General features: G+C 38.1%; 1 protein-coding gene across 2 annotated transcripts in view; it reads right to left on the reverse strand.

The window, feature by feature from the left end:
- The window catches only part of SCIN (scinderin), a 75,832-nt gene that overhangs the window by 23,920 nt on the left and 24,330 nt on the right, over positions 1-27,582 (reverse strand). For both annotated transcript variants that reach the window (XM_008570065.1, XM_008570070.1), the window contains exons 5-9: positions 10,369-10,461; positions 7,830-7,962; positions 7,363-7,451; positions 6,358-6,573; positions 3,485-3,606 (exon numbers count right to left, since the gene is read on the reverse strand). In XM_008570065.1, the coding sequence (XP_008568287.1) occupies positions 3,485-3,606; positions 6,358-6,573; positions 7,363-7,451; positions 7,830-7,962; positions 10,369-10,461 (653 nt within the window). The remainder of the gene's footprint in view (positions 1-3,484; positions 3,607-6,357; positions 6,574-7,362; positions 7,452-7,829; positions 7,963-10,368; positions 10,462-27,582) is intronic.

Genomic DNA, 27,582 nt, shown 5'->3' on the forward strand with positions numbered 1-27,582 from the left:
AAAGTTCCACAAAGGATACAACATTAACAGACTTACATTACTTAACATTTGTGATTTTAAATAGCAAAGGCTCACTAAAGGACTCACAAGTATCTAATTGCATTCTTCATAAGCCATCATTGAAACATTAAACACCTCAAATTGGAAAGAAGAAAACTAATGACCTCTCCCTCCAGTCCCATATCCTAAAGATAGTAACTGTCAACAACGTGGTGCATTCTCAGTGTCTTATTTTTCCCTTCGAATTTCTTACAGTGTGTGCCAAACCTGTCCTCCTCCTGAGTACTCTATCTCAGTAAATGAAACACCACCCACTTACGCTCAGACCAGAAACCGGGGGGGGGGGTCATCCTTGACTTTGTCATCTCCCCGATTCCCCACAGCCAGTCATCTGATGCCAACTCCTTCTCGCCTTGAAAATTTGTCTCATTCTTCCCATTCCTGTTGTCACTGTACTGAGTTCAGGCCACTTTATCATTCAGCTAGATTACTGCAACAAATTCCTAGCTGTCTCCCTTCCTCTAGTCTTCCTCCACCAATCCATTCTTTAGATCTCAAGCAGAATAATTTCTTTAAAATGAAAACCAATCATGTCACTCCCCCATGCAAACTCTTTGAGTGGCTCCCAATGCCCTGAAAAGAAAGTTCATCCTCCTCAGCATGTTTACAAAGCCATTCCCAATTTGGCTCCTTCTAATTTCTGTGGTTTTATCTTTTGTTCCCCAAATTTGCTCCAGTCCTACTGCATTACAGTACACTAGAGCACGCTTTTTCCTGCAGCTCTTGGAACAATTTCCCTACTTGCTTGCCTGTCTGGCATCCTCTTAGATGTCACCATTTCTAGGAGCCATTCACCAATAGCCTGGAAGTGGACTGGAGTGTCCGTCTATAATTCCCCAAAGGTCAATCATTTTGTCTTATCTTAAAATCCTTTATATTGCACTAAAAATGCCTGCTAATCCTCTGCTTCTCTTTAAGTATAAGCTCTTGAGGGCACAGTTCAAATTTTTAGTTCCACCACTGTATCTCCAGCAAATAGCACAATGCTTGGCACATTAAGTGCTCTGTAAACACTTTCAAATTTAAGGAATAGCTACAGCATTTAAAATTTGTAATCTGATTTAGTCTGTTTTAGTTATATACACGTAGGTATTTATGTGGATTGCAAATTGTTAATTCATTAAAACATTCTCTTGAATTGCTTTAGTCTTTTTTTTTTGTCTGTTTAACTGCCACAATCAATTATATTTTTTACACTCAAAAGAAAATTAAGAGGATGACCATGAAACAAAATGGAAAAGAAAAGTTGACTAGGAACAATTTATTACTGTAAATGTTGTGCTTTGCTGCTGAGGTTTGAATGTCCCCTGAAGCCCATGTTCGAACATAACCCCCAATGTGGTGGTGGAAGGTGGGCCATTTAAGAGGTGACTGGATTTCCAGGACTGTGCCCTGTTGAATGGATTGATCCATTTATGGAGTAATGGGCTGGTGATTTAATGGGTTGTCATGGCCACAGTTCTGATGGCTTTATAAAAAGAGCAAGCGAGAATGTTAGTTCTCTTGCTCAGGCCATTCTCGCCATGTCATACCCTGCATTGCCATGGGACCCAGTAGAGAGTTCCCACCCAGAAGAAGGCCCTCACCAGATGCTCCCTTGGACTATGGGCTTCCCAATCTCTGAAACTGTAAGAAATAAATTTTGTTTCTTTATAAATTACTCAGTTTCAGGTATTCTGTTATAATCAACAGAAAATGGACTAATACACTTGCACACCTTTATGAATTAAAATTCTAGAAAAGGAAAATGCAAAATAAGGACATACCTACACGGTATAACTAAACTCAGAGCTAAAGAGAGTCAGAGAGACGTACCAATCAAGGTTTGAAAGGTTGCTTCACCAGTTACAACAGTTGTGACTTTGGATTAAGTTACTTAGGATGTCTTATCTGCTTCCTGCTGGTTTTTTTTTTCTAAGAGAGATAACATATGGAAACATCTAGCACTTCACTGGTACAAAGATGCTGCTCCAAAAATGATTACTATTATGATGGCATCTTAACCGCAGAGTTAAATAGCTAAATACATTCATCTTCGAAGGATACAGACTGAGTGTGGGTTCAGAAATGTCCTTGGGTGCAGTGGTTCTTATGAATGTAGTGGCGTACATTAGAATCTCAGGAGTCCCACCACCTGAGATTCTGATTTATTTAGTGCAGAGTGAGGGTATTTGGATTTGTGAAAAAGTGTCCAGGTTATTCCAATGTGCAGTTAGTGTTTAGAACCATTGCCTAAGGCAGTGCCTGTCAATCATTAAAGTACATATGAATCACCTGAGGATTCGTTAAAATGCAGATCTGCTTTAGTGGGTCAAAGTTCTGCTTTAGTGGGGCCTGAGAGTCTACGTTTCTAACAAGCTCCCAGGTGAGACTGCTGCTTCTTGGTCCTAGACCACCCTTTGACTTCCATGCCATCTCCTGAACTTGGTTGGGCTCAAGGCACTGGGCAGCATAGGTGGTCAGACTGTGGAGATGGTTGTCACCCTGTTTTCTAGCGTGATGCTCACCCCCAAAAAAGTCACCATATCGGCAGAGATTTGAATATGTGTACATTCAATATGCCTATTAAAAAGTGCCATCACCTTGTAAACAAAGGTAGGATCTTGTCCCACCTTGTAACTTCCACCCCACTTCTCAGTTTTAAGAACCTTTTGGAGAATTATTTTCTTTTTTCCAGTCTCCTCAGCAATATTTTATTTTACCTGATTCTACTCAATGAAAAGTTAGAGAATTTCATGTTTTGTGATTTGTTGCATTATCTCTGTTCCTTGAAATAGCCCAGCATGGTGTATGCACTTAAATTATTTGGTTGGAAATTTGGTCCTTCCTCCTAGAGCAGAACCTTGGTATTGACTCTGAGTAAACCTAACCTTCAATTAATTCAAGTCATTATGCAAAACCATGTAAGGTGTGGATACACTGGAATGTTTTCTCCATCGTTTTTGTGAATTTCATGAAGGCCAAAGAGTAAGAATGCATCCATTTGAGGTCTCTGGAGCATACAATAGGATCACATATTACATCCCCTATGGGATTTGCCTCACTGCAACTTTGCAGTTCCAATCAGGATAAGCCTGTGTAAACTTGAACAATAAGAAAACATGGTGCCCGACACTGGCCTCTGGAGTGTTAGCTTGCAATCGAGATATTCAACTGTATATCCACTAAGAGAACACTCCTGTTTAGGATATCGAAACCATTTTCCTAGACTAGAGAGGATGATTTTCATCTACCCTCTCCTGCTTGTGGATGGCAGCTACAAAACATAATCAAAATCATATTGAAAGAAAATGCTATATGCGTGCTACACAAATCTCATAGGAGTTACTATAGGATTATTCTACCCCACACTGTGTTGAATTTAATACTTTGGCACAAAATCTGGCCTTCATGGAACTGAGATCTTTTTAAGAGGTAAACTTACCATGTGTAGATAATCTGCCCTCTGGAGTAAGTGTAGAGGATAATGTAGCAGTCACCACCATAGAATTCACCATATGAGTTACTGTCAATTGGGATCCTACCAGTGCTTTCTACACGCCAAATCTGAAAGGAATGGAATATACATACCAAATTGAAATTTTCTTTATCTAATAATATTTATTATGGCTTTAGACAATTTTTGGTTTGGATCTATCATTAAACAACTTTTAAATTATTTTTCTAACGAGTTTACAAACCAAGCAAATGGAAGAAATTTTGATCAATTTGGCAATTTGTTTGTTGACTTTTTAAGCACTTATATTTCTTTTGCTTTCTCCACAGTATTTAGCTCAGTTCTGAACCTGATGATGAATAAATACCTATTGTTTGATCAATTAGTGAAAAATAACATAACACTCTAGTGGAACAGCAAACTGCAATATTCAGCTCAGAAACATCTCTCTTAAATTTTACAGTAAATTTTTTTCATCACTTGTGAAATAATGTTTTTTTTTCTTTTCCCCTGTGCTTTAAGGCATGAGACTACTATATCCCAGGCAAGAATTGGTAGACTGTGACCAAATACTATAGATTGCAATGGACTGAATGTCTGTGTCCTCCCAAGATTCATATTGAAATCCTAACCCCCAATGTGATGGTACAGGAGGTGGGACTTTCGAGAGGTAATTAGGTCTTGAAGATGGAGCGCTAATGAATGAAATTAGTGTTCATATAAAAGGAACTCCAGAGAGCTTTCTAGCTCCTTTTTTTTAAACCTAGAACCACGAAGTGAACCCCCACCAGACAACGAATCCATTGAAACCTTGATCTTGGATTTCCCAGCCTCCAGAACTGTAAGAAATACATGTTTGTTGCATAAGCCCCCAGTCTATGATATTTTTGTTGTAGCAACCCAAACAAAGATAAGTGCCAATAGTATGACGTGTATTTTTAAAAGGCACCATCCAGGCATAAACTGAAATAACAGGGAATAAAAACAGACAGCACCACTTTTTTTCTACCTCCTCATTTTCATCACAGATTAAAAACATTCCAAGCTGGAGAGATGAGAGACATAGATGAAATAGGAGAATAACAATGGGTAAGAAGTTTCCAGGCACTGCGTGTGCACACACATGCACACATACACACACACAACCTTCTGCCTTGGTCCTGGGCAGGTGCAGAGCCAACCTAATAATGTTTTTAAATATGGAGATGAGCTGGTGGAGAGGAGCAGTTTAGCTCTTAAGAGAAGCCTTCCCACGCCATCTAGTGAGCAGAGGAGAAACGGCAGCATGGCTTTTCTAAACCCAAGAGCCTAGAGAGAGCACCCAGATTGCAGCAGCCCTAGAGTGGCACAGGAGGACATCTAAGAGATGCCGTGGCCTGAGACAGAAACTGCAACAAGGACATAGTTGGGGCTGGGGAGCCAAGAATGCCATGCGAACCCTCTGGCTGTGTTGCCTGTCCTGAGCTCCAGAAAGAACATCTGAGTGGGAGACAGACCCAGACTTCCAATAGTGCCCATGAGGGACATTTGTGACTTTCTGTCTTGGCATTCTCCACTCCCCAACCCTGTGTAGCTTAGATGAACGCTTCATTTCATTGAAGAGAGAAAAAATTATTTCTCAAGTTTCTTGACCATAAATTTTGGTCCAAGCATGTGCTAAGCCCTAGAAATATAGAGATAAAATATTTAATTACTGTCCTCAAGGAAGTGATGAGAGGCCTAAGAGAAACTCGGAAGTAAATGAACAATTCTGTGGCACTTATAAGATAAATTTTGTGACAGCACTTATGGGTCGAGCACAGAGAAAGGGCATTTCAGCACTGAGGGAAGGCTTCTCGGAAGACATGTACTTTGTGATTTAACTGAATTGCCATGAAGGAGTGGGGACGTTAGCCACAAGTCAGAGGGGAAGAGTCAGCTCTCAAGGCGGTGCGGAAAGCTTCACAGGCCCAGTTGCAGATGCAGGTTTTCAGGAAGACCGTGGGGACCCATTAGGATATCTTAGAACAGGAAGTGACTTCATTCAGTTCTCACTAAGTTAGATTCAAGAGTGAATTGAATGTGAAGGGATCTGAGTTAGGAAGAATGATTAGGGAGTTTTTAGCAATTTTTGTCTAAAGTGAAATAATCAACAGACTCAATATGAATGGTCTTAAAATACCTGTGTTATTAGTACATGGCCTATTTGCTTTCATGAACACCTCCAACGTGCGGGGGAAGGAAAGACTGACCGTGGCTGGTACATTTGGAGCAGCACAGACTCACCGCACAGTCGTAGACATGGGCTTTCTGGGAGAAACAACTACCTGGACCAAGAAACGAGACTGCTGTGGTCCCCGCCAGGTCACTAAGATGATAATTAGGTGATCTTGCACAAATCATCTACCTTCTTGGGATCTCAACATACATATTTGTAAAACGGGGAGCAAAGGTCAGCCAACATCTTCTCCAGCTTTGACTTCCATGATTTAGTAGATAGTACTAGAACATCTCCATTATTAAGTAAAATTCACATTTTAAAATGTTTGTAGTTTTTTTTTTTTTTTTTGTCCTTTTTGAGACCGGCCGCATAGTGCTCAGCCAGTGAGCGCTATGAGAGCACCAATCATCCCTATATAGGATCCGAACCCACAGTGGGAGCGCTGCTGCACTCCCAGCGCTGCACCCTCCCAAGTGCGCCATGGGCTCGGCCCAAATGTTTGTAGTTTTCTGAAGTTACAAGGGATCTTCAAAAAGTTTGTAGAAAGATAACATTATCTTTTAATTCTGCTTTTCCATGAACTTTTTGAACTAGTGTCATATATTTCTACACATACTGACATAAATGGGCTTGATAAAAACAAATGAAATCAGGTAAATACCTCCACTTTGCCAGAACCGTCGTCCACCATATTGTGCTGGGCTGCCATCTGCGGAGAGCTGTGTAATTTTGAAGCATCAAATGGAATTTGTTTTATTCGAGCCACTTTCTCTGTGACATATACTTTCCCAAAGCCATGACTCTGATCTTTATCTCTCCAGTCCTTAAAGAACTGTTTGAAGATTGGTGTTTCACCTCCTTCTGGAAGAACCTGAATCTGAAATTTAAAATAGTAATAATAAACAAAAAAAATAAGACATAGAGGAAAAATATGAACCTGGCAGTGTAGAAAGAACTAAGGAAATGAAAAGATTGTCCTGGTTTCTGCGATTACAGATGTAAACTTAGAAACTAAGTAGTTAAAATAATCCAACCCTGCTTTTTCTTACAACTAAAGTAATTCCCATTCATTTTAAACATTTGAAATAAGAATAAAGTTCTCTCATATATACTACTGCAGTCAAATAAATCTGATTGTCTTGTCTTTTTACATTAGGTTCACAAGAGATCTGTAACCTGGAAGAAATTGTCTCATTGTGTCACTTGTGCCAGACGTAAATATAAAGAGAGTAGATGAGGCTGAGAGTTTCAGATAAGGAAAGAGTAATTAATTAGTGGTTAAGTTGATCTTGATGAAGACAAACATTATCTGGGTATTAGCCTGTCTGCATTCCATCCTCTAACAAGTAACTCTTAGGTAAGTCCTCTTAAGTAATTCAACTGTGTCTGATTATCTTGAATTAAAGGCTGTGAAGGAAGTGGATGGGCTCTTTTTCTCATCATGCAGCCCCATGGAAGGTCTGAATATCCATCTCGATATCCAGTTTCTACAAAATTCTATCCCCTACAGAGATAAAATACTAGGAACAAGATTCAACACACTTAAATGAAGAGTGATTTAACATGTATACATTACTTTGAACCAAATTCTTTCATGAGTTTTGTGGAAATGCCATAACTCTCATGCTTTAAATTGTTTTTCTTGCCAGTTCATTCTCACACGTACTTGGGTATTGGTGGAATAATTCATTCTCTCTAGGAATTCTTCCGCTGTCTTCATAGCAGCCTTCCTTTCCTGGGGATTAGCATCTTTACCTAAAATACAAGGTAAATTAAACAGAGACAGAATTTCAGAGAGGGAAAATATATAATTAAAAATTACTTGTGTACAAAAATTAAACACAATAATTAACTATAGCAATGAGAAATGGCAAAGATTTCCTAGCACATTAAATATATTTAGCAATATAGTAATGAATGTTATTTAAAAAAGATTCTTTCTGTATTCCCCAAATGCTTTCTTTAGCACCATAATCCCTGGTAAAAGATGACAGTAGGAAAATGGCTGGATTTTACATAAGATATTTACAGATAGAATCTCAAAATGTAGGCGTTTAGTCAGTTTTCTTCACCCTTCTGAAGAAATACCCATAAATCTGAAATGCAGCAACAATGTCAGTAGTTTTTTTTTACCTTTCCATACGAAAATTTGTTTTGCAGCACCATGGTCCAAAATAAAGCATTCTTCAGAAAGGAGCATTGCCATGGAGAAGGGGTTTTCCTCGGCCACCACAGTCACCGTCATGGATCCACTTGCATCTGAAACCTAATATAAAAATCCATGAGCTCCATGGTTTTGTTTTGGGATGATAAAGATGTTCTAAAATTAGATTATGGTGATAGTTGCACAACTCTGTAAATGTAATAAAAACCATTGACTTGCACATTTTAAACACATGGACTTTGTAAATTATATCTCTATAAAGCCGTTTCAAAACAAACAAAAAATCCATGAGCTCAATTATACTTCAAAAGGGTTTTGTTTGTTTGTTTTTTAAAGCCCTTTTGGAGTAAAAGAATTATTTAAAAAGTGCTGTTTTGACACTGTGCCTAAAACATTGCAAAATAATAGTGATAATAATAATAGCAAGGTATATTGATACGCTCATTCACACTAAGTTCCATGTGATGAACTTTACGTGATTATTTCTTCGAAATTTTAGAGCAATCTTTTTAAGTAGGTAATAATCTTACACTCATTGTATACACAAAAAAAGCTGAAGTTTAAACATTCATTCAGTCAGCGTCTACTGGTGCCTACTATATGACAGGCACTGTGGTAAGGAAGGTATTGATACATTATCGTTTATGCTTACACATTTTTTCAATATAGGTCCTGCAATTTAAGCACACTTTGTAAAAACCATAAAAGTGAATTTCTTTTATTGTGTTTGGAAATGACTGCAGAACTTTATTTAAATTTGTAGGTGGTCTTACAAAATTGAAAGTGATATTAATGTGCAGGTTAGAATTCACTGGTTTTCAGAAACCGGATTGTAGGTTGTAACATAATTACCTGAGCCCTTGTTAAATATGCAGCACTCAGGACCCTCTCTAGATCAGTGGTGGAGTTTTGCAGAACCAGGGTGGAGTCTGAATTCTGTATTTTTATTTATTGTTATTATTATTATTTTTGCTGTTGGCCAGGACGGGGACCCGAACCTGTGACCTTGGGGTTACAAGACTATGCTCTAACCAACTGAGCTAACTTGACAGCCCTGAATTCTGTAATTTTAGGAAGTACCCCAGGTAATCCTGCTTCCTAGCCTTGTTTGGTAAGGCCAAATTATTTTCAAATGGACTTTATACTTGAGATATATGCAAAACATTATAGTTCCACTAGAGGGAGCCATGATACAGGATTAACATTTTCCCATTTAAAAATATTTCTTTAGTCCATAATGCTGTCCAAGAACAGCTTTGATTAATGATGTGAAATAATGTGCAAGGCTGAATATACTAATTATCCTGATTTGAGCATCACATATTGCACACAAGTATTGATATTCAACCCTGTACCCCACAGATATGTACAATTATGTTTCAATACAAAAAATGATTTAAAAATGATATGAAATAAAACATATTTGTTAAGTAGTTAAAAATGGGTTTTAGAAATAATGATGGGGGGGAAAGGAAGTCACAAAGTATTTAGATAACAATTTCTATGTGGCTCATATTAAAATTATCAGTATTTAGTAGAAATGGTAACCATATTTTCCTACCATCTAGGAAGAATTCACTTTCTCATTATAAAAAGGAAGTTATGCTACACAAGTTAGTAACTTGATCTTCATTTAAAATCAAAGAGTTTCTGAGCTAGACTGTCCCTTAAAGATCAACAAATATAAGTCCTTCCTGTTACAGATGAGAAAATGACTGAATTCTGCAGGGAGATTATGATCTACAAATTACATTCTTAGAAAGCCACAAGTGGATGGAAGACTTAAAGAATCCTATTTTAGCAGTCTCTTTAACTGGCATATCCAGAGCTTTTGTCACCCTCACCACAATAAAACCATAAAAGTATAGAGTTGGAAGGAACCTGAGTAATCATCTAGTATAATCTCTCTCTGTCTCTCTGTCTCTCTGTCTCTCTCTCTCTCTCTCTCTTTCCAGATAAGAAAACTAAGACCCAGAATGGTTGTCTTGCCTGAGTCATTCACCACATAGCTGACATGAAACTAGGTCCCCAATGCCTGGGACAGGACTATTTTTACCCTGTTCCCTTCCAGGTGTTTGATTTGATAGCTTTGCCCCCCAGTAACAAAGAAGGCCTTCATTATGGCTAAAGAGAATGTTTTCAATAAGACAAAGATTTTATAATCTTACAAAGAATTTATAAGAAAAAGCTCACAAAACATTTTTACTGGATAAAGGAAACATTTTATGGAGTGCAATGTATCAAATGTACTGTTGCAAACTAGTACAGCAATGATGCATAACTTTATTTGCTTTAGCAATACATTTTTATTTGTAGTTTTTAATTTTTAAAGGTAATAAAAAGAATAATTTTAATAAATATACAAAAGCAAAGAACTGGTTCTACTTAAACTTTTCTCTTTGAGGGGGATGAGGAGAGTTATCAACTGTAGCAATAGAAGTTCCTCCTGACGCAGCCAACCACATCCAGTCCAGCAGAAACAATAGAACTTGGTAACAGTGAACTCACCATGTAGAGTTTAGCCATTTTCCTGTTACTTATGTCAGCTATGGTGTCGTCATCATCTTCTCCGTCCGGAAGATCAGGCATTTTCCCTAAAACCTGGATAAAGTGAGCAATGGATGAAAGCTTAAGACATTTTTATCTTGCAAATTTAAAAAAACATTAAGCCATCTTACATTTATAAAGACACTGATTATAAAATATTTGTAATTAAAGTTACCAGGCTCAAACATTTCTCATCAATTCTTACAACATAGACTCTTTCTCTCGGGCAATGGCATTTAGTTAACAAACACTGAGTTTGCTAGTAATGTGAATTTCCAAGAAAGCAAAATTCCAAAACTGCAAGTCTGGGTGTCTGTATTATTGAAAACTAGCAGGAATTAATTAAAATGAGTTCTAAGTTCAGTTCTGCAACAGAATTTCTTCTGTGACCTCTACTTTTAGATGATCTATATGAAGACTTGGATCAAAATTATTATTTGAGGGTAAAATACTATTATCATTGCTGACATATTACAAGATAGATAACGTGAAAGCTCTTGCTGACCATAATCATGCTTTATTTTCTGCTATATCCTTAGCACTTAGAACAGTGCTGGGGACAAAGTAGATGCTCAATAAATATTTGTCAAATGAACGAATAAATGTATTTAGCTATCCTTTGCATATGTCATACAATCCAAAAGTTCAGATGAAGTGTTTGGTAGAAAATACATTTGAATCTGCTTTGAATTTCTTTATATTAAAATCACAAAAAAATATATACCTATAAGCATTTAAATTAATTCATTAAATTAATTGACACAAATACCATAGAATGTGAAGGACAGTAATACAATATAAACATTCTAAATAATGTGATTTTTATAATAATATGGATACAATGAATTCCTTGAATAATATGTTTTATATTCAGTATTCCTTACAAGATATTGTCTGAAAATATATATTGCCTAATATCAGACAACAGAAAAAATGTACATAAATCTAATCCTTGTGTGAATACGGGTACAGTCTTGAATCTAGGAAAGCATCAGAGAACTTATCTCATTTGGGAACACGCCCATCTTTTTGTTCACACAGTGACCAATAAAACCTTTTAAATGCTGCACGTTTTAAATGATTATAATATAGTTATTCTTTTTTGTTAAAAGTAGGATCAAGCCAAAAACTAAAATACTTGCCCCCAAAGTTTTTTTTTTTTTTTTTTTTTTTAACATTTTTACTTTGGTAGAAGTGCATAAGGCTTATAAGAGCTATCAGAGATCTTCTCATACGCCTTTTGTAATTGCTCCAACCAAGAGAGTAGTTTGGAACAAACAGTTTGGGTTAAGGGATTAGCTAACATTGGGAAGTCTCCCAGAGGAATGAGTCTGGGATTTGGGATGCACTTGAACTTTGAATTTTCAGGCAACAATCCCCATATTAGCCAGGTACCTTAATTAGCCTCTCAAAGGACTGTAGCATATTGGGAATTGAACACAAGGGACGTACCAAAAATAGGCCTAACTCCAGGGGTAAGGAGATGTCATATATTGTCAGGATCATTTTAAAAGTCAGTTTGACAACTAAGCATTTATCAAATACCTCACTGAGGTATATAAAATGTTTCCAACCACCTTGCCCAACCCTTAAAGACTTTACATCCTGCCCAGAAAGAGCAGAATAATTAAATATGTTCACTTTACTAAGTATGCCATACATTTTGACCTTTGAAATAAACTGTAATTCTAGTTTTTCTTTTTTTTAAGGTAGAATTATGCGTAAATTTAAAACATTTTTATTTTAGTTTGCCAAGTGAATTAGCATTTAGTTTATGTAATACTTTGTATGTGAAATAACATATTTTGGCAGCTAAATGGGTAAGAAAACAGAGAAGACTTATTTGACGGTGTTCCATAAAAATTTCATCTATTGTTCTAGCTAAGACCTGTCACTCAAGCTTGGAGTTCCCCTTTCTTTCAATTATTTCCTGTAAGATTCCATTTAAAAGTATCATCATTATCTAACATTCTCCAAACTGAACTTATTTTCTACAAAAAAACTGGTCATTCTCAATTCTCCTATTGTGTCAGTGTATCTCTATTCTCCTCTTCACCTGGACTTAAAACCATGTGGGCAGTTTTGAACACTTCCTCTCTTCCACTTTGAATTTCCTGCCCACTTAGCCATTAAATTATATTGTTTTATGGAAATGCATACAGTCAGATTCCTGTCTATTCCTTTATTCAGATCCTAGTGAAGGTGCTCATCACCCTTGCTATGGGTTATAGCTACTTCTGTCAGTTCCCTGCCTCCTTCAGTCTCACCTCATCTTTTCATCCAAAAAGTTACCCAGTATACTGGCTGGAAGGCCCCCTCTTTCACTTTATTCCTATGTTTTAAGAATATGAGTCTAGATAAAGGAAATCCTGCCATTTGCAACAAAATGGATGCTATGGGTTAAATGTGTCCACCAAAAGTTCACGTAACAATTTCCACCTTAACAGTGTTAAGAGGGTAGGAAATCCAATTATGCTCTGTGAAGGGTGGGGCCTTTGAAAGGTAATTGGATTGTGAGGACTGTGCATTCCTCCATGAATGGAGTAATGCGTTATCATGGGTGTGGTTCTGATGGCTTTATAAGGACAAAGAGTAAGAAGGTTAACTCTCTTGCTCTGGCCATCCTCAGGTGTAATATGAATAGAAAAATGGGAATGTCTGTACTGTTTCCTTGCTGTTCTGTCAGTAACAAATAGAGATGTTTAGCAATGTAAAACACTATTCTAAGTATGTCAAAGAAGTTGGAAATTTGTGGAAATGCAGTTTGGTTCTTGCCTAAAAAGACCTTTTCTGCTGCTCACCTTTACCTTCAATGGCAGCTCAGTTCAAAATGTGCCAGAAGAGATTTGTATAAAATAATTAGAGCAAATAAATAATTCTAGATTCAGATTCATAATCCCCTCGCTTCAGAATTTCTAGGTTATTATGACCAGTGTCAACATCACCTTTGGTGGTTTTTTTTCTCCTCCTGCATGACCCAGGGTGACTTGTTAAGATCATCTTTGGTGGGTTTTTTCCCCCCACTCATGCCTAGGGTGACTTTTTCTTTTAAAACTTAAGTAGGCCTATGTGGAATTTTTATTATTATTATTTAAAAAATAAAAACCAGACAGTTAAGAAATGACTTGCTGTATCCTTTTAATCCTTAGTTTTCACAGCATGCGCTTCTATTTTTATTTGTTTATTTATTTTTTACATCTTAGCCAAATCCACAGTTTGGATATGAAATTCCAACATTTACACTCTTGCTCATGCTCAAGCTATGCTTTCCCTTCTTTAACTTTATATAGAAAAGTCAAGATGTTCAGCGACTTTAGGGTAAGTATTTGAAGTTCATCACTGGACAAAGAAGACATAATATGTGACCTGGAGGAAAGAAAATACTGTTGGGAAAATATAGAAAAAATGGTCAGGGCCCCTCAGATGTTCAGAATCTTGCTGAGCATCTGATGTAAATATGCACGTGTGCACAGGTGTTCCTTGTTATTGTCTAATGTGATTGTGCACGTGCACCCAGGTGTTTTGAGTTATGGACTTGAGTATAAAGAACTAATGGCTCTGATAGACGAAGCTTCTAGAGACACTCCTGGAAGCCACTAGGGTGGCTGCTCCTAGCTCTGAATAAAACCTATTATTTCTTCATCCACAGCTCCCAGGACCTTTTCCTATTACCTAGCTCATAGACCTGGGTGTGGAAGGTTTGTGACCCTGTCTGGACAATGGGCTCAAGGGCTCTGTGAGACCTAGCCCGAGCTCTACAATTGGCGTAGTCTGCAGCAGGATTCTGAGCAGGTACAGGAGCCAAAAGCCCATTGGGAGGAGGAGGACATGTGGCTACTCTTCAATAAGTTGTGCCCTATGGCCACTTTCCTGTTGTCCAGGATCTGGTTGCTGCTCACTGTACTGCAAATCAGCATAGACCAGGCACTACAGTGGAGAGCCCATTGGGAGGAGGAGGAAATGTGGCTGTCCTTGAGCATGTGGTGCCCAGTGGCCCCTTTTCCGCTGACCGGAGCCTGGCTACTGCTCACTGTACTGCAAGCTGATTGAGATCTGAAGCAGAAAGCAGGGTTGTTGGAAGAGTGGATGAATGTCCTGGAGGATGACATGCAGTGACTGGCCATCCCTGCCTCTCACACCAGGGAGGACGACAAACCCGGTGGTGAGTTTGGGGAGACTGTGCGTCTCCAAGCACGACCTATTGTGCATCAGAAAGTGAAACACGAGCAGCCTATGGGACTGGGTGGAAAACCAGTGGGCAATCCACAGGTGACCCAATTCACTACCTATGTCCTGTATACTCAGGTTGAATTGGTTGATTTCGGGACACAGTACTGGCAGAAACAGGGGGAGCCCCTGGCTGCTTGGCTTCTGCAGTTATGGGACCTAGGGGTGGGTAGTGTGATATGCTCTAGTGAGGAGATGGAAAAATTGGCCTCCACTATAATGCACCAGTCCCTGAGGCAGCAGCTACAGAATAGCTGCAGATATGCACAAGAGCCAGGTAATCACTTCTTAATGGACTGGGTGAATGCAGCTGTCTGAACTGTGTGGGCAAATACTGGGGAACTGCCCAAGATTGTGAGTAAATGGCAAAAGTATGCTGAATTGGTTCAGATAATTCGGGAGCTGGGGATGAGGCAGTCAGTGTTTAATGTGAACACCCGTGGCCCAGATGATGAAAGTTTTACAGGCAGGATGAGAGACATAGTGCTGCAAAATGCCCAGTCAATGTCCTTTGGGTCACTGATGGCCATACCAACCCCATACGTTGTTCATCCTATACATGAAATAACGACCATGATAGCCAGCCTCGTCAAGTAGAGGATAGGAGAAAAGCAAAAGGGGTCCAGAAAGTGGCTAAGACCAAACACCCAAGAAATGCTCAGGATTTTATGCTGAAGGGACCAAGCAAGACCAGCCATAAGCAGATGTGACTTGACTTGCTTGCAGTAGGGGTTGAGAACAAGAAAAATAACCAGCAGCCAACTGTGTTCCTGTTTGCCTTATGGCAGCAATTGCGCCCTGAACAGCAATTCACTAAACGTCCGGAAACAGGTAGCCAGGTACGCTCAGTTGATTTAAAGGATTTTTTGGTTGCTCCTGAGGAGGTAGATGAACTGTTCCATTTTGATTAGGGAGCAGGCCAAGGTACTCATCCTTTGGGCGCACGAGAGTACCAGAGGCCTCATGTTGAATTGGCAGTACATCGGTCAAGGACAAATGTACCACATGTTTTGGCATTGGTGGATATAGGCGCAGAATGTAGCCTGATATATGGCAATCCAGGTAAGTTTTCAGGGGCCACAGTTTGTATAGATGGCTATGGAAGACATACTGTTGAAGTCAAAGTTGTGTTATTGCCATTGGGTATAGGACGATTACCTCCTTGTGTGTATACTGTATATATATCCCCTGTAGCTGAATACACCTTGGGTATGGATGTACTTTATGGTTTACACCTACAAACAACAGTTGGAGAGTTTCGGCTGCAAATATGGACAGTAAAGCCTGTGTTACAGGAATATGCTAAACATGACCCACAGGTGTTACTCAAGCCGAGATGTGTAGTTAATGTAAAGCAGTATCACAGGAGGATGTGCAGAGATAGGTGCCACTATATTGGAGTTAGAGAAAGTTGGCACTATTCGTCCAGCTCAGAGCCCATTTAATGCTGCGGTATGGCCAGTAAAAACACCTGATTGTACCTGGAGAATGACTGTAGATTATCAAGAACTAAACAAAGTAGTGCCTCCTTTGCATGCAGCCATGCCTTCAGTTCACGACTTGATGGATCAGTTGACAACTCAGCTAGGAACTTATCATTATGTATTAAACATTGCAAATGCTTTTTTCTCTATTCCAGTCTCAGCTGATAGCCAAGATCAGTTTGCCTTCACCTGGGAAGGGAGGCAGTGGACCTTTCAAGTATTGCCCCAAAGTTATCTGCATAGCCCAACCATCTGTCATGGTTTAGTGGCTGGCAACCTAGCCAAGTGGACTAGGCCCAGCATAGTTACAATGTTTCACTACATTGGTGACATGTTACTAACCTCTGATTCTCCTGCAGATTTAATCCAGGCAGCTCCAATGCTTCTAAGTCATTTGGAACAATGTGGGTGGGCCATGAACACAACCAAAGTGTAAGGACCTGGGCTGTCAGTCAAATTCTTAGGAGTGGTCTGTTTGGGTAAGAAGAGAGTCATCCCAGAAGCTATTATAGCCAAGATACAGGCATACCCTCGACCCACAACTGTAGCTCAGCTACAGACATATTTGGGACTTCTGGGGTATTGGAGAGCTTTTGTACCCCCTATGGCCCAAATGGCATATCCACTGTATGCATTAACAAAGAAAGGAGCCCCCTGGGATTGGACTGAGGAAGTAGAACAGGCTTATTGGGCTACAGAAAGGGCAATACAGCAAGTACAGGCTTTACAAGTGGCTGATCCCACTAAGCCTTTTGAATTAGATGTACATATAACCCAGGAGGGGTTAGAATGGGGTTTGTGGCAGAGAAAAGACCAATTCTGAACACCTGTAGGATTCTGGTTTCAGCTCTGGAAGGGCACTGAAGTGCATTATTCTGTAATAGAAAAATAGTTAGCAGTTGTGTATTCTGCCTTAATGACCACTGAAGCTATCACAGGAACTGCCAAAGTCCTAGTAAGGATGACATACCCCATAACAGGTTGGCTGCGCACATGGGAAACCAACCCTGAAACGGGCATTGCTCAGACTCCCACTCTGTCTAAATGGGGAGCATATATAGAACAAAGAAACACTGTGTCAATGAGTCCTCTGTCCATAGAGTTGCAAACTGTGCTAGGCCCAGTAGAGGTTGTGGAGGAAACTTTGACACAACTGTTACCCATGAAGGTGGAGGCTACACCTTTCCATGAGGGACAGGGACCTATCACAGAGCAAGCTTGGTATACAGATGGCTCTAGCATGGGACCCGCAGCATCATGGACACCTGTTGCTATCCAGCCCTTAACAGATACCACGTGGTATGAAAATGGTACAGGGTGAAGCAGTCAGTAGGCTGAACTGAGAGCAGTGTGGATGGCGATAAAAAATGAGCCTGGGCCATTAACCATCTGTACTGACAGCTGGGCTGTGTACAAAGGTTTAACTCTTTGGATCTCTACTTGGAAATATCAGTGGTGGTTGGTAGGCCACTGACCCCTGTGGGGACAAGCAATGTGGCAAGAGTTATGGGAGTTGGGACATGAGAAACAAGTAACTCTTTTCCATGTCATAGGACATTTCCCCTTAGCCAGTCCAGGAAATGATGAAGCCGATGCCTTGGCTAAGGAAAGATGGCTGGAGAGAGCCCCAGCTGCTGATGTAGCCCAGTGGTTACATCAACAAATGCAGCATGCTGGCAGCAAAACCATGTGGATGCCAGCTAAAAGATGAGCCTTGCCTATAAAATGGGAAGATGTAGTGAATGACTGTCATGCTTGTGGTATGTACTCAAGAGAGTACACACCCCCGGCAGGTGCCCCATACAGATGGGCAAATAACTCGAGGAAGGGTGCCCCTGACTCCATGGCAAGTGGACTTTGTTGGACCACTGCCAAGGTCAGAGAATTTCAGATACATCTTCACAGCTGTTGATATGGCTACTGGTCTTTTGTTTGAATGGCCTTGTAAGGCCCCAGACCAGGTAAACACTGTGAAGGCATTGAATAGCCTTATGGCCATGTATGGCTGGCCTGTAGTCATAGAGAGTGATAATGAAACCCACTTTACTGGACATGAGGTTCAGAAGTGGGTTTCCCAGTTGTCTACTCAGTGGATGTTACATATGCCATATCATCCCCAGGCAGCAGAAATGATTGAATGGTACAATGTTCTTTTAAAAAAGGGACAAGGCTATCTGTCCAACCCCCATCCCTGAAGGGGTGGACATGGCAGTTATGACCAACAGTCAGGATTCTAAATGAGAGACCCTGCAAGGGCGGACCCTCTCCAGTGGAAGCTCTGTTGCATAGGGCTGCAGCACCTATACAACTGCAAGTCACTACTAAAGATAACCTTTTGAAGCCAGGATATGGCAAGAATAGAAATATACCCTTACCAGCCCCAAACTGTTTGCAACAGGAACAGACTGTACAATCGGAATGGCCTTGGACAATAGAAGCCCCTCATATACACTGGGTAGGTCTAATGGGGCCTTGGGGGAAACGATTAGAAGAAAATTTGCAAGTTTCACCTTGCGTGACAAGTACCTGGCCTCCTTGAGTAAAGGTAACATGGCCTGGAACAAATAATTGCCCTCTATTCCAAAGGGCACATTTGTATTATCATTATGTCCAATTATGAGTTCCCCTATAGTTACATGTAGAACCTACAGATCCAACAGTGTTAGCAGATAAAGTATGGTATCATAAGCCAGGTAAGATACCTATTCCTGCAACCATCCTTTCTCAGGATGGCAAACTGGCATGTATGTTACCAGAGGGGCGAGAACTCCCCCTGTTGGTACCAATAATCCCCTGTCTTTTCGCCCATAGTGTTCTGGCTGCCGACACCAGAATGACTGGGTACATACATATGTTCCTGTGATCAATGTGTCGGCATACTGAATATGCAATGAACTTCCCATCAGTATGACTACAGGATTATTCCCATGGAAAATCACACCAATGATGACTACTAATCGGACATGTGGGGCTAAAGGACAGAACTATAGGACAAGCCTTAAGACATATTGAACAGACAATAGGTTACATGAATGTAAGGGTCATTTATCCTCACTAAGGGAACATGGCAGAAGATTCTGGATGTGTATATTGTATGGTGAGGGATCCTGAAGGGGTGGATTGTCGGGAAAATATAAAAAAATGGTCAGGGCCCCTCAGATGTTCAGAATCTTGCTGAGCATCTGATGTAAATATGCACGTGTGCACAGGTGTTCCTTGTTATTGTCTAATGTGATTGTGCACGTGCACCCAGGTGTTTTGAGTTATGGACTTGAGTATAAAGGACTAATGGCTCTGGAAGACGAAGCTTCTAGAGACACTCCTGGAAGCCACGAGGGTGGCTGCTCCTAGCTCTGAATAAAACCTATTATTTCTTCATCCACAGCTCCCAGGACCTTTTCCTATTACCTAGCTCATAGACCTGTGTGTGGAGGGTTTGTGAGCCAGTCTGGACAATGGGCGCAAGGGCTCTGTGAGACCTAGCCCTAGCTCTACAAATAACTCACTCAAAACTCGAGATCACTCTGGATAAAAATGTTCCAGGTTGGTGCCAAATCCTAAAGGCATCTCACATAGAGGGTCTTATGTGCTTCCCACGACAACTCTGAGAGATAGGAAGGACCAGTACCATGATTACTTCAGCTCGACTGATTAGGAAAATGAGGCCAAGAGAAGTTAGCTCTGCCTTGGATCCATGTCTCATATATACTAAAGCAGAGATGTAAAACCCAAGCCTTCTGCCTCCTACTTCCGCGTTCCTTACATACAAAACGAAGCACCCATTCTTCTTACCTGACCTTAATCATCTTAGTGCAGATGGTTCTGTTTCTATTTTCGCCATAAACACAGTGAGCTCTCAGGTGCCAAGAATGAACGAATTAGTAATTCTTGTATATTCTTTCCTTTCCCTAACTGAAAAACCATTAGGAGATGGCAAGCATATAAAGCATAGAAATAAATTGTAAAGTGCAGTAAATCCTTGTTACGGTAGATCTATTTGCTGCAAGACATTGTATGCCTTAGGTAAGACAAATATCCCATAGTAGGCAAGACTCACAGAGATACGAAGAGAGAAGCGAGGGTAACTCTGAGGATAGCCGCGGGCACGTGTGGCCAGCCACACCTCACTGGGACAGGAGATTCCAGCTTTTACTCTGCTGTTCCTCTGTCATGTGCTTCCTTGCCTCTAAAATACCTTTGTTCCTTTTTGATATACCAAATAAAGGGTAATTTGGTATATTAAATAGAGGGTAAATGTATTTTAGCAGGGAAAGCATGTGATACACACCTTTAGTAAAAGGACAAGTGAGTTGGGGGACTGCAAGATAGAGGTAGCTACTTAATTATATAGTAGTGCAGTGCTGTCCATTAGAATTTTCTGCAATGATGAAGTCTGTATCTGTGCTATTCAACACCGTTATCAATAGCCACCTGTAGCTACTGAGCACGTGAGATATGGCTAGTGAGAATGAGTAACTCGATTTTAAATTTTATTTAATTTTAATTAATGTAAATGTAAGTAGCCATATGTCTTGAGTATGCCATAAGGACGGTGCACCTCTGGAGGACTCAGGAATGCTGTGGCCTTGGGGAACTTACCATGATGCAAGTCTGACCTTCAGAATTACCTGCTCCCAAGTTCTTGTCTCAGTCAGCTTTTGGAGTAGCTTATGGCAGGGAATAATAAATGTGTTTGCTCCATTGAACTGCTGTAAGAATTAAATTAGTTTATCCTGTTTATCCTGTATAGCCCATAGAAGAGTGCTGATTGTATGGTAAGCACTGAATATTTGTCATGGTGGTGGTGGTGGTGGTCGTGATGACGTCCTTTGCAGCAAATGAAATTTATTTGTTAGATTATGTTATTCATGTATTAATGATAGGAAGCACTTGTATGAAATCAAGAAAAATGCAATGAGAAGGACTAAGGAGGGAACAGAAGGCTCAGCCTACCAGTGCGTCATCTGCCTGTATCCTCGCACATCACAGTAAGAGGAAGCACATCGCCCAGCGCCACAGTGCAGTCGTACTGCGTTTGCCGCTTGCTTCAAAGCAGTTTTTAATCAGCATATTTGTCTTGTTTGCATGCACTCTATCAGATTTAATTACAATTTCTTTTCGACAGTGGCTTGCTTTTGAGTTTATCCATTGCTATAAAGCCTTAATAATTGATTTCTCAGTTATTCATGGTGTAGGACTTCATTTACCAATATATTTGTATGGATTTTGTATGTATACAGATAATAATTTATTTTCTTTTTAGCAATATGTTAACACCCTTTTCATGATTAGTAGAATACTATGGAATATCCCAAACTGAGAATTTTCTACTGGTTTCCACTGACTAGTATAGAGTATTTATATGAACACACTATGCTTTCCCTACAAAGTCACCTTAAAATCCTTTTTATAAATATGTATATATATTTCAAAACAGTAGAACTGTAAAATTGTGATGAACTAGATACTCTTGCAAACATAATAGCAATTTTAATAGCAGTAACATGGGTATGCACTACATAACCCAATTCCAACACATTGTGATCCTTGGCTCTAGAAAAATAGTAGTTAAAGGCACAGTCTAGATAGCCTCATTTATAAGCAGTTCTTTTCAATACGTGAGTATATTTCCTCATGATATTAAATAACTACTAACTATAAAATAAATACCAAGGGATTATGAATTGCTGGTTCTTGAAGATTCAAGCTTTTAATATCTGGGCTTGGCTCATTCTCAGCACAAGATGCAAGAGGAAACTGATATCACATTAATATTGTTTATTATTATATACCTAAAAACAATTTAATTTACTAAATGAATACAAAGAATTGTGAATCACTGAATCAAAGATCTGGCCCTTTGATATTTGAGTTTGGCTAATTCTTAATAGAAAGGATAAGAAGAAATTGACCAAAAGTTACTGAAAAAAATAGTCTTACAGTTATTTTTATTATATATTATCACTGTTATTATAACAAAAGAAGCACTTAACAAAAGATAGAACAGAAACCTGCCATTATAGTTTAATATTTCTATTAGTTTATCAGTTTAGATACATAGTTTGTGGGGCAAACATCCGTCCCTCTGCTGGGTACTACTCATTTAGTCCGTCTGTCTTGGAATTGCTTTATCCTATTTACAGGTTCTATCTCTCTCTATCGCTTCACTTCAGCTGCAAACTAAAGGGAAAAATGCTTCATTCAAAAACGATTGCCAAGTGGTATTGATTTGAAATGATTATGTAAAAGTCACACCTTATCAGTGACATGGCAAGTCTTCATGTTGAACTTTGGTGTGACAAAGAGGAAGATTATTTGAAATATTACTTTATCACAACATTTGGTCAACTGTGCTGTTACCATAGTACATGCATTTCTTATCTTTGTTCAGAATATTTCAACTTCCCCCACTGGATGAACTGCTGATGAACAAGGTGGGTATGTGAATTAAATAAAAGAAATTGAAATAACAGATTCATGAGATTAAATGGCAACAAATGAATGGTGCCTTGAATGGTGCTTGGCAAACAGTAAACCATCAATAAATAACAGATATAAATAGCTACAGCAACTATAGTATTCTAGAAAGCGTCATAACATTGTGGCATAAACTACTTGTCACTACAGTTCTTTACATTTGGGATGTGTACTAAATATGATTGCTGTAAAGCAAGATGGAGGAACTGATTTAATTACAATTCAATGGAGAGAAAGGAAGATTCCTGTTTGTGGGTATTTCTGTTACTTCGTCTCATCTCCACATGCAATGTAGCCTCAGGACTAATCTAGAGAGAGTGACAAATATTTTGGACCCCTTTAACTTAAAAATATTGCTGGTAAAACTAAACGGGCACCCTCTTTCCATATGGCTCTCATAATAATGTTATTTCCATCAGATGACAAATGCTGATGTGCATCTCCTCCGTGCCAGGCACCTCGATACATGAATGGGGAATTCCAAAGTATTTAAGACATTGTTCAATTTCCAAGGAACTTACAAAAAGTCCCAGGAAGGTAGAGGAGAGATAAATAAGGAAGCCAAAGCTACTTGGAAAACATACAAAGAGAAGTATACTGCTCTGACAAAACTTTTGTCGCCTCAGTTATGTTAAAGTGCTTACAGTGTCTATTGGTCAGGCCCCTCAAATTTCCATCCTTCTAAAGTACAGAGTTTTGACTAACAATGAAATGACAGGGCAACAAAAAATAGTCTAATGAGTGATTTTTTGTATGTGGGTCTTACAAACCCACAAAGCAACCATAGATATTACATTTAACGAGCTCAAAACACCATGTTCGCTCCCTGATGCTAAAAAGGAATGTGATTTTTATTCTTCTTGATATTTTTTTTCCTATAAAGCTTTAGGCACTTATAAAAATACTATATACATTGTTCCAAAATGTTTGTGAGGGGGATTTTCACAACAGCTCCCCATCTCTATTATTGATACTTTAGTTCTTGTGATCCTATTCTACATAGGTAAATGAAGAATGATTGATTAATCTAATCAAAGATCATGCCCCAGAAAATAAAATTCCTCCCACTCTCTGTAGCATCATTTTCAAAACAATCATACTTGATTTAAATGTACAACTATATTTTAGCTAAAAGATCAAAATCCATGTAAATTCAGTAAACTCAGGATCATGCTGTGAAACAAACATTTCCAAAGAGAAACTTCAAGGAATGTGCACAAAATTCTAAATTTCAAAATTCTAATTTGACATATTTCTTAATCTTTTACTTTACACGCTGAAATGTGTAAATGTTCCAATGCTTACATTATTAAAATTCAAAATCACTCCTATTGCTGTAAATTTAAATTTTATAAGAACTTCAGAAGCATTAGAAATGCATACAGCCTTTTGATGTTAGGTTTGGGGAAAAATAAAACACATATATTGGGCAGTTTCAAAAATAAAGCTCTACATCCGTGTAGTTCTTTGGAGTTCATGGAGCACGATCACTTTTAATCAGAGCACTGAGTGAGTCACCACTGTTCCTAAAGAGGCAGCACTGGGACTGGTGGAAGCCAGTGGACACCAGTATTGTTCACTACCTTGAGAGAAGGTTTGGATTTTTGTGGTTACTGGACCCTAACTGAGGAGATGGCCTGATCTGAGAAGGAGGTCAGGTAACATGCATTTTTATTCACAGAATGAAGAGTTTTAGACACCAGCTACATACTTCTTACTGTGCTAGGTGCTTTTGCCTGGACTATATGCTCTCTGCCTAATATGTGGGAAGATATTACAGTAAATATAAATACACTCAAAACTTGGTTACTGCTTTCCAGAGGTTAGTTGTAACTATCACCTAAAAAAAAAAAAGGAAGACTAGTAGAATATATGAATTATCCTTTCCAAATACCAGCTGCTCCTATATGAATGTAGTTGGTCTTAAAACTTATTTTAACTAATAGTATGACTTTGTTCATATCTTCACCAACACAATTAAAGGAAACCAAAAATATTTCACCCCAAAATATACTTTTTTAGCATAGTTCCACATGGCTATTCACAGAGACACAAACACAGAAACGGTTGAAAAGCTACCTTTTTATTTAGTGAAATACTTTGGAGAAACATGACTAAAATTTTACTCTTTGTCTAAATGGATCTTGGATGGTACATCCCTAGAGGATAATTTTTAAAGAACTATCTTCACTATTCAACTCCAGTATTTACTTACAAGATGGCCAGGTCATCACATCATAAATATTCAATCAACAAGAATGACTGAAGACATTCTTTTGTTTTCAGGTTGTCAAGTATGACTTATAAAAACAAGAGCAACACAACTCCTATGTTGGGAGATCCTTCGAAGGTTAATCTAGCCTACATGGTAACATCATACAGTTAAAATATGAATTTTATCAGAAGTTTTCCAAGTGGTGGTGGAATCTCTCAGACCATGCTCTCCAGAGTTTGAGGACCCTCACGATCTGTGCCCACTCTTTCTGATTCTGTCTTCTAGCGCATGCTTATCTCCTCAACCAGACAACAAAATAGGCAAAGATTTTAAACTTTATTAGGAACTAAGCCAGTGCTCAATAAATATTTAGTAATTGAGACATACTATGATATTCTAATTTTCTCTCCAATTTTCTTTTTTTCTGTCCACAATTTGAAACAACAATTGCACATATGACTTTCTAGGGAGCCTAAGTTCTTTTTATAAATGTAAGAAACTTCATGGCTCAGCAACATAGCATCTGCTTACAATTTTCCTGTAGTATTTTTCCTGCCAGCATCCCATCACTAGCATTTATAATGATTATAGACTTAACAAATTCATAAAATTATATAAAAAGTCTTTCCAGATTAAAAAAAATTCTTTGTTTTTTCTTGTTGTTTCAAACAACTTGCCCTTCTTCATTCTCTTTTTTATTTATAACAGATGCTGTCCTCTTAAAAATGACAGTCTATAAAATAGAGAAATTACTGGAGTTTTTTTGCTCAGAGGATTTTTTTTATCATCCCTCCTAATGTTTAGAGAATGAATAGAGTCAAAGAATAAAGTTTGAGACCTTAGGGCTAGTGAGATATTTAACTTTCCTTCACATTCATTGATTATTTTAAATAGGAAAAGGAAAAAAGACCATGAAAAAAGTTTACGTAATTTATGTGCAGTTTTTCATGATAAATATGTTTACAGTGAAAACAAACATAGAGTAAAATGTGACTTTAGTTATAGGCTTCATTTACCTCCACATACAGGATTATTTTCATATTTAGGTATATGAACTTTCAAAAGTGCTAAAGATACAGATAAGTAGGTGACCACACATCCTGTTTCTCAGACAGTCTTGTTAATATCTCTTGTCTCCTTGTCCTGTCTCATTAGCATCTATAAACTGTTTTGGTTTGGAGGATACATTTATGGTCACCCTAGAGATAAGACATATCAAAATTGTGTGAAAATAGTGTGACCAATAGCTAGCTAAAGTACCTTGAAATGATGAACAGTTTTTCAAAATACTGTCAGAGAAATAATTTTTCAGTATATTTTTATATATTTTTAATAGTATTTTCATTGTTGGGCATTTAAATGTGTTAAAGAGACATGTTCCAAAAATTCAGTATCAAATGCAGAGTAATGATAATAGGATCATTTCATCGATTAAAAAGTCTTTCATTTCAAGCCATTACTAATTTTCACATACAGACTTTCAAAGTTTCTGAAGTTAAACAACTTTAGATCTCATGAAATATGAATCACCTAAAAAGTCAATTTAAAAAGATATTTTGAAATACTTTCAATTTTTAGACTCCTTCCCTAGCAATGCTATTCTAAATGTTAAAAATCCAGAAAAACTATCCCTAATTTTATTTTTAAATAAACTTTTTTCTGACTATAAAAGAAATAATACATGTCCACTATAATAAATTTTGAAAACACAAAGACAAATGAAGAAAAAAATAACAAACCCCCACATCCCAAGAGTCAAAGATAGCAATGGTAATCTTGGTAATACGTTAGCATATTTCTTTCCAGATATATATGGATGTATGAGTATATAGCTATATACACATACACTTACATATTAAGATGATATTGTACATAAAATTTTATACCCTGCCTTATTTCTTAGCATCATTCACAAAACATAATGCATGTGAAAGTCTTTGTTTAGAGTTTATTAGAGTAATAAAGTTAAAAGACAATGAAATTATCTCATTATATAATTTTTATCTTGATTTTTAGGTTATCACTGGAAAATGTAACTAATGCATTAAATTGCTCTAAATCAATTATATTAAAAATATGTTTACAAGATAGTCTTTAGAAAGATTAAAATGCAAATGACTAAAATCACTTGAGGAAAATGCAGAATATTAGCAAATGAAAATTCAAAGAGACAATATCTGCCACTATTAAATTAAGAAGATTCAAAAGGGCATTAGAAAAGCAAATGCTTACAGGGCTCTGTAAAGTTACGTTTGAACACAGAGCTTGTGCAAGGAAATAGCAATTGGTGCAAACATTTAGTGCTTGGCATACCACAGGAGCTCAATAAATGTTTGTTGGGTGAATAAATGGGAATCAATTTGTCAACATGTATCAAGACAAACTGAATATAATTATACCCTTTGACTGATAATCTTAGTTAAAGGAATATTTACAATATATTCACTAAGGTTGTCACTGCAGTTTTCTTAAAAGGGAAAGAAACATTGGTCATAAATAAATGTCCAAGTTAGTATAATGGTAAAGAAAATGATATAGGTCTATAGAGCCATGGAGAATTAATTTTTACATTAATTTAACAACTATATTAAAATCATAAGAGTCCTGCCTGTAATTCTTAGCTTAAAATGACCAAAATATTTAAAATATTGGTGTATATAATCTCTTGGTATATATTTTATTTCATTCTTTTAATAAAATAATCATTAATGTTAACATTGAAGAAAACAGCTACATTTAAAAAAACGTTAAGCCCAGATGAATAAACTGTTA

Source organism: Galeopterus variegatus, unplaced genomic scaffold (genome assembly GCF_000696425.1).
Source record: "Galeopterus variegatus unplaced genomic scaffold, G_variegatus-3.0.2 Scaffold31, whole genome shotgun sequence".
Classification (NCBI taxonomy): Eukaryota; Metazoa; Chordata; class Mammalia; order Dermoptera; family Cynocephalidae; genus Galeopterus; species Galeopterus variegatus.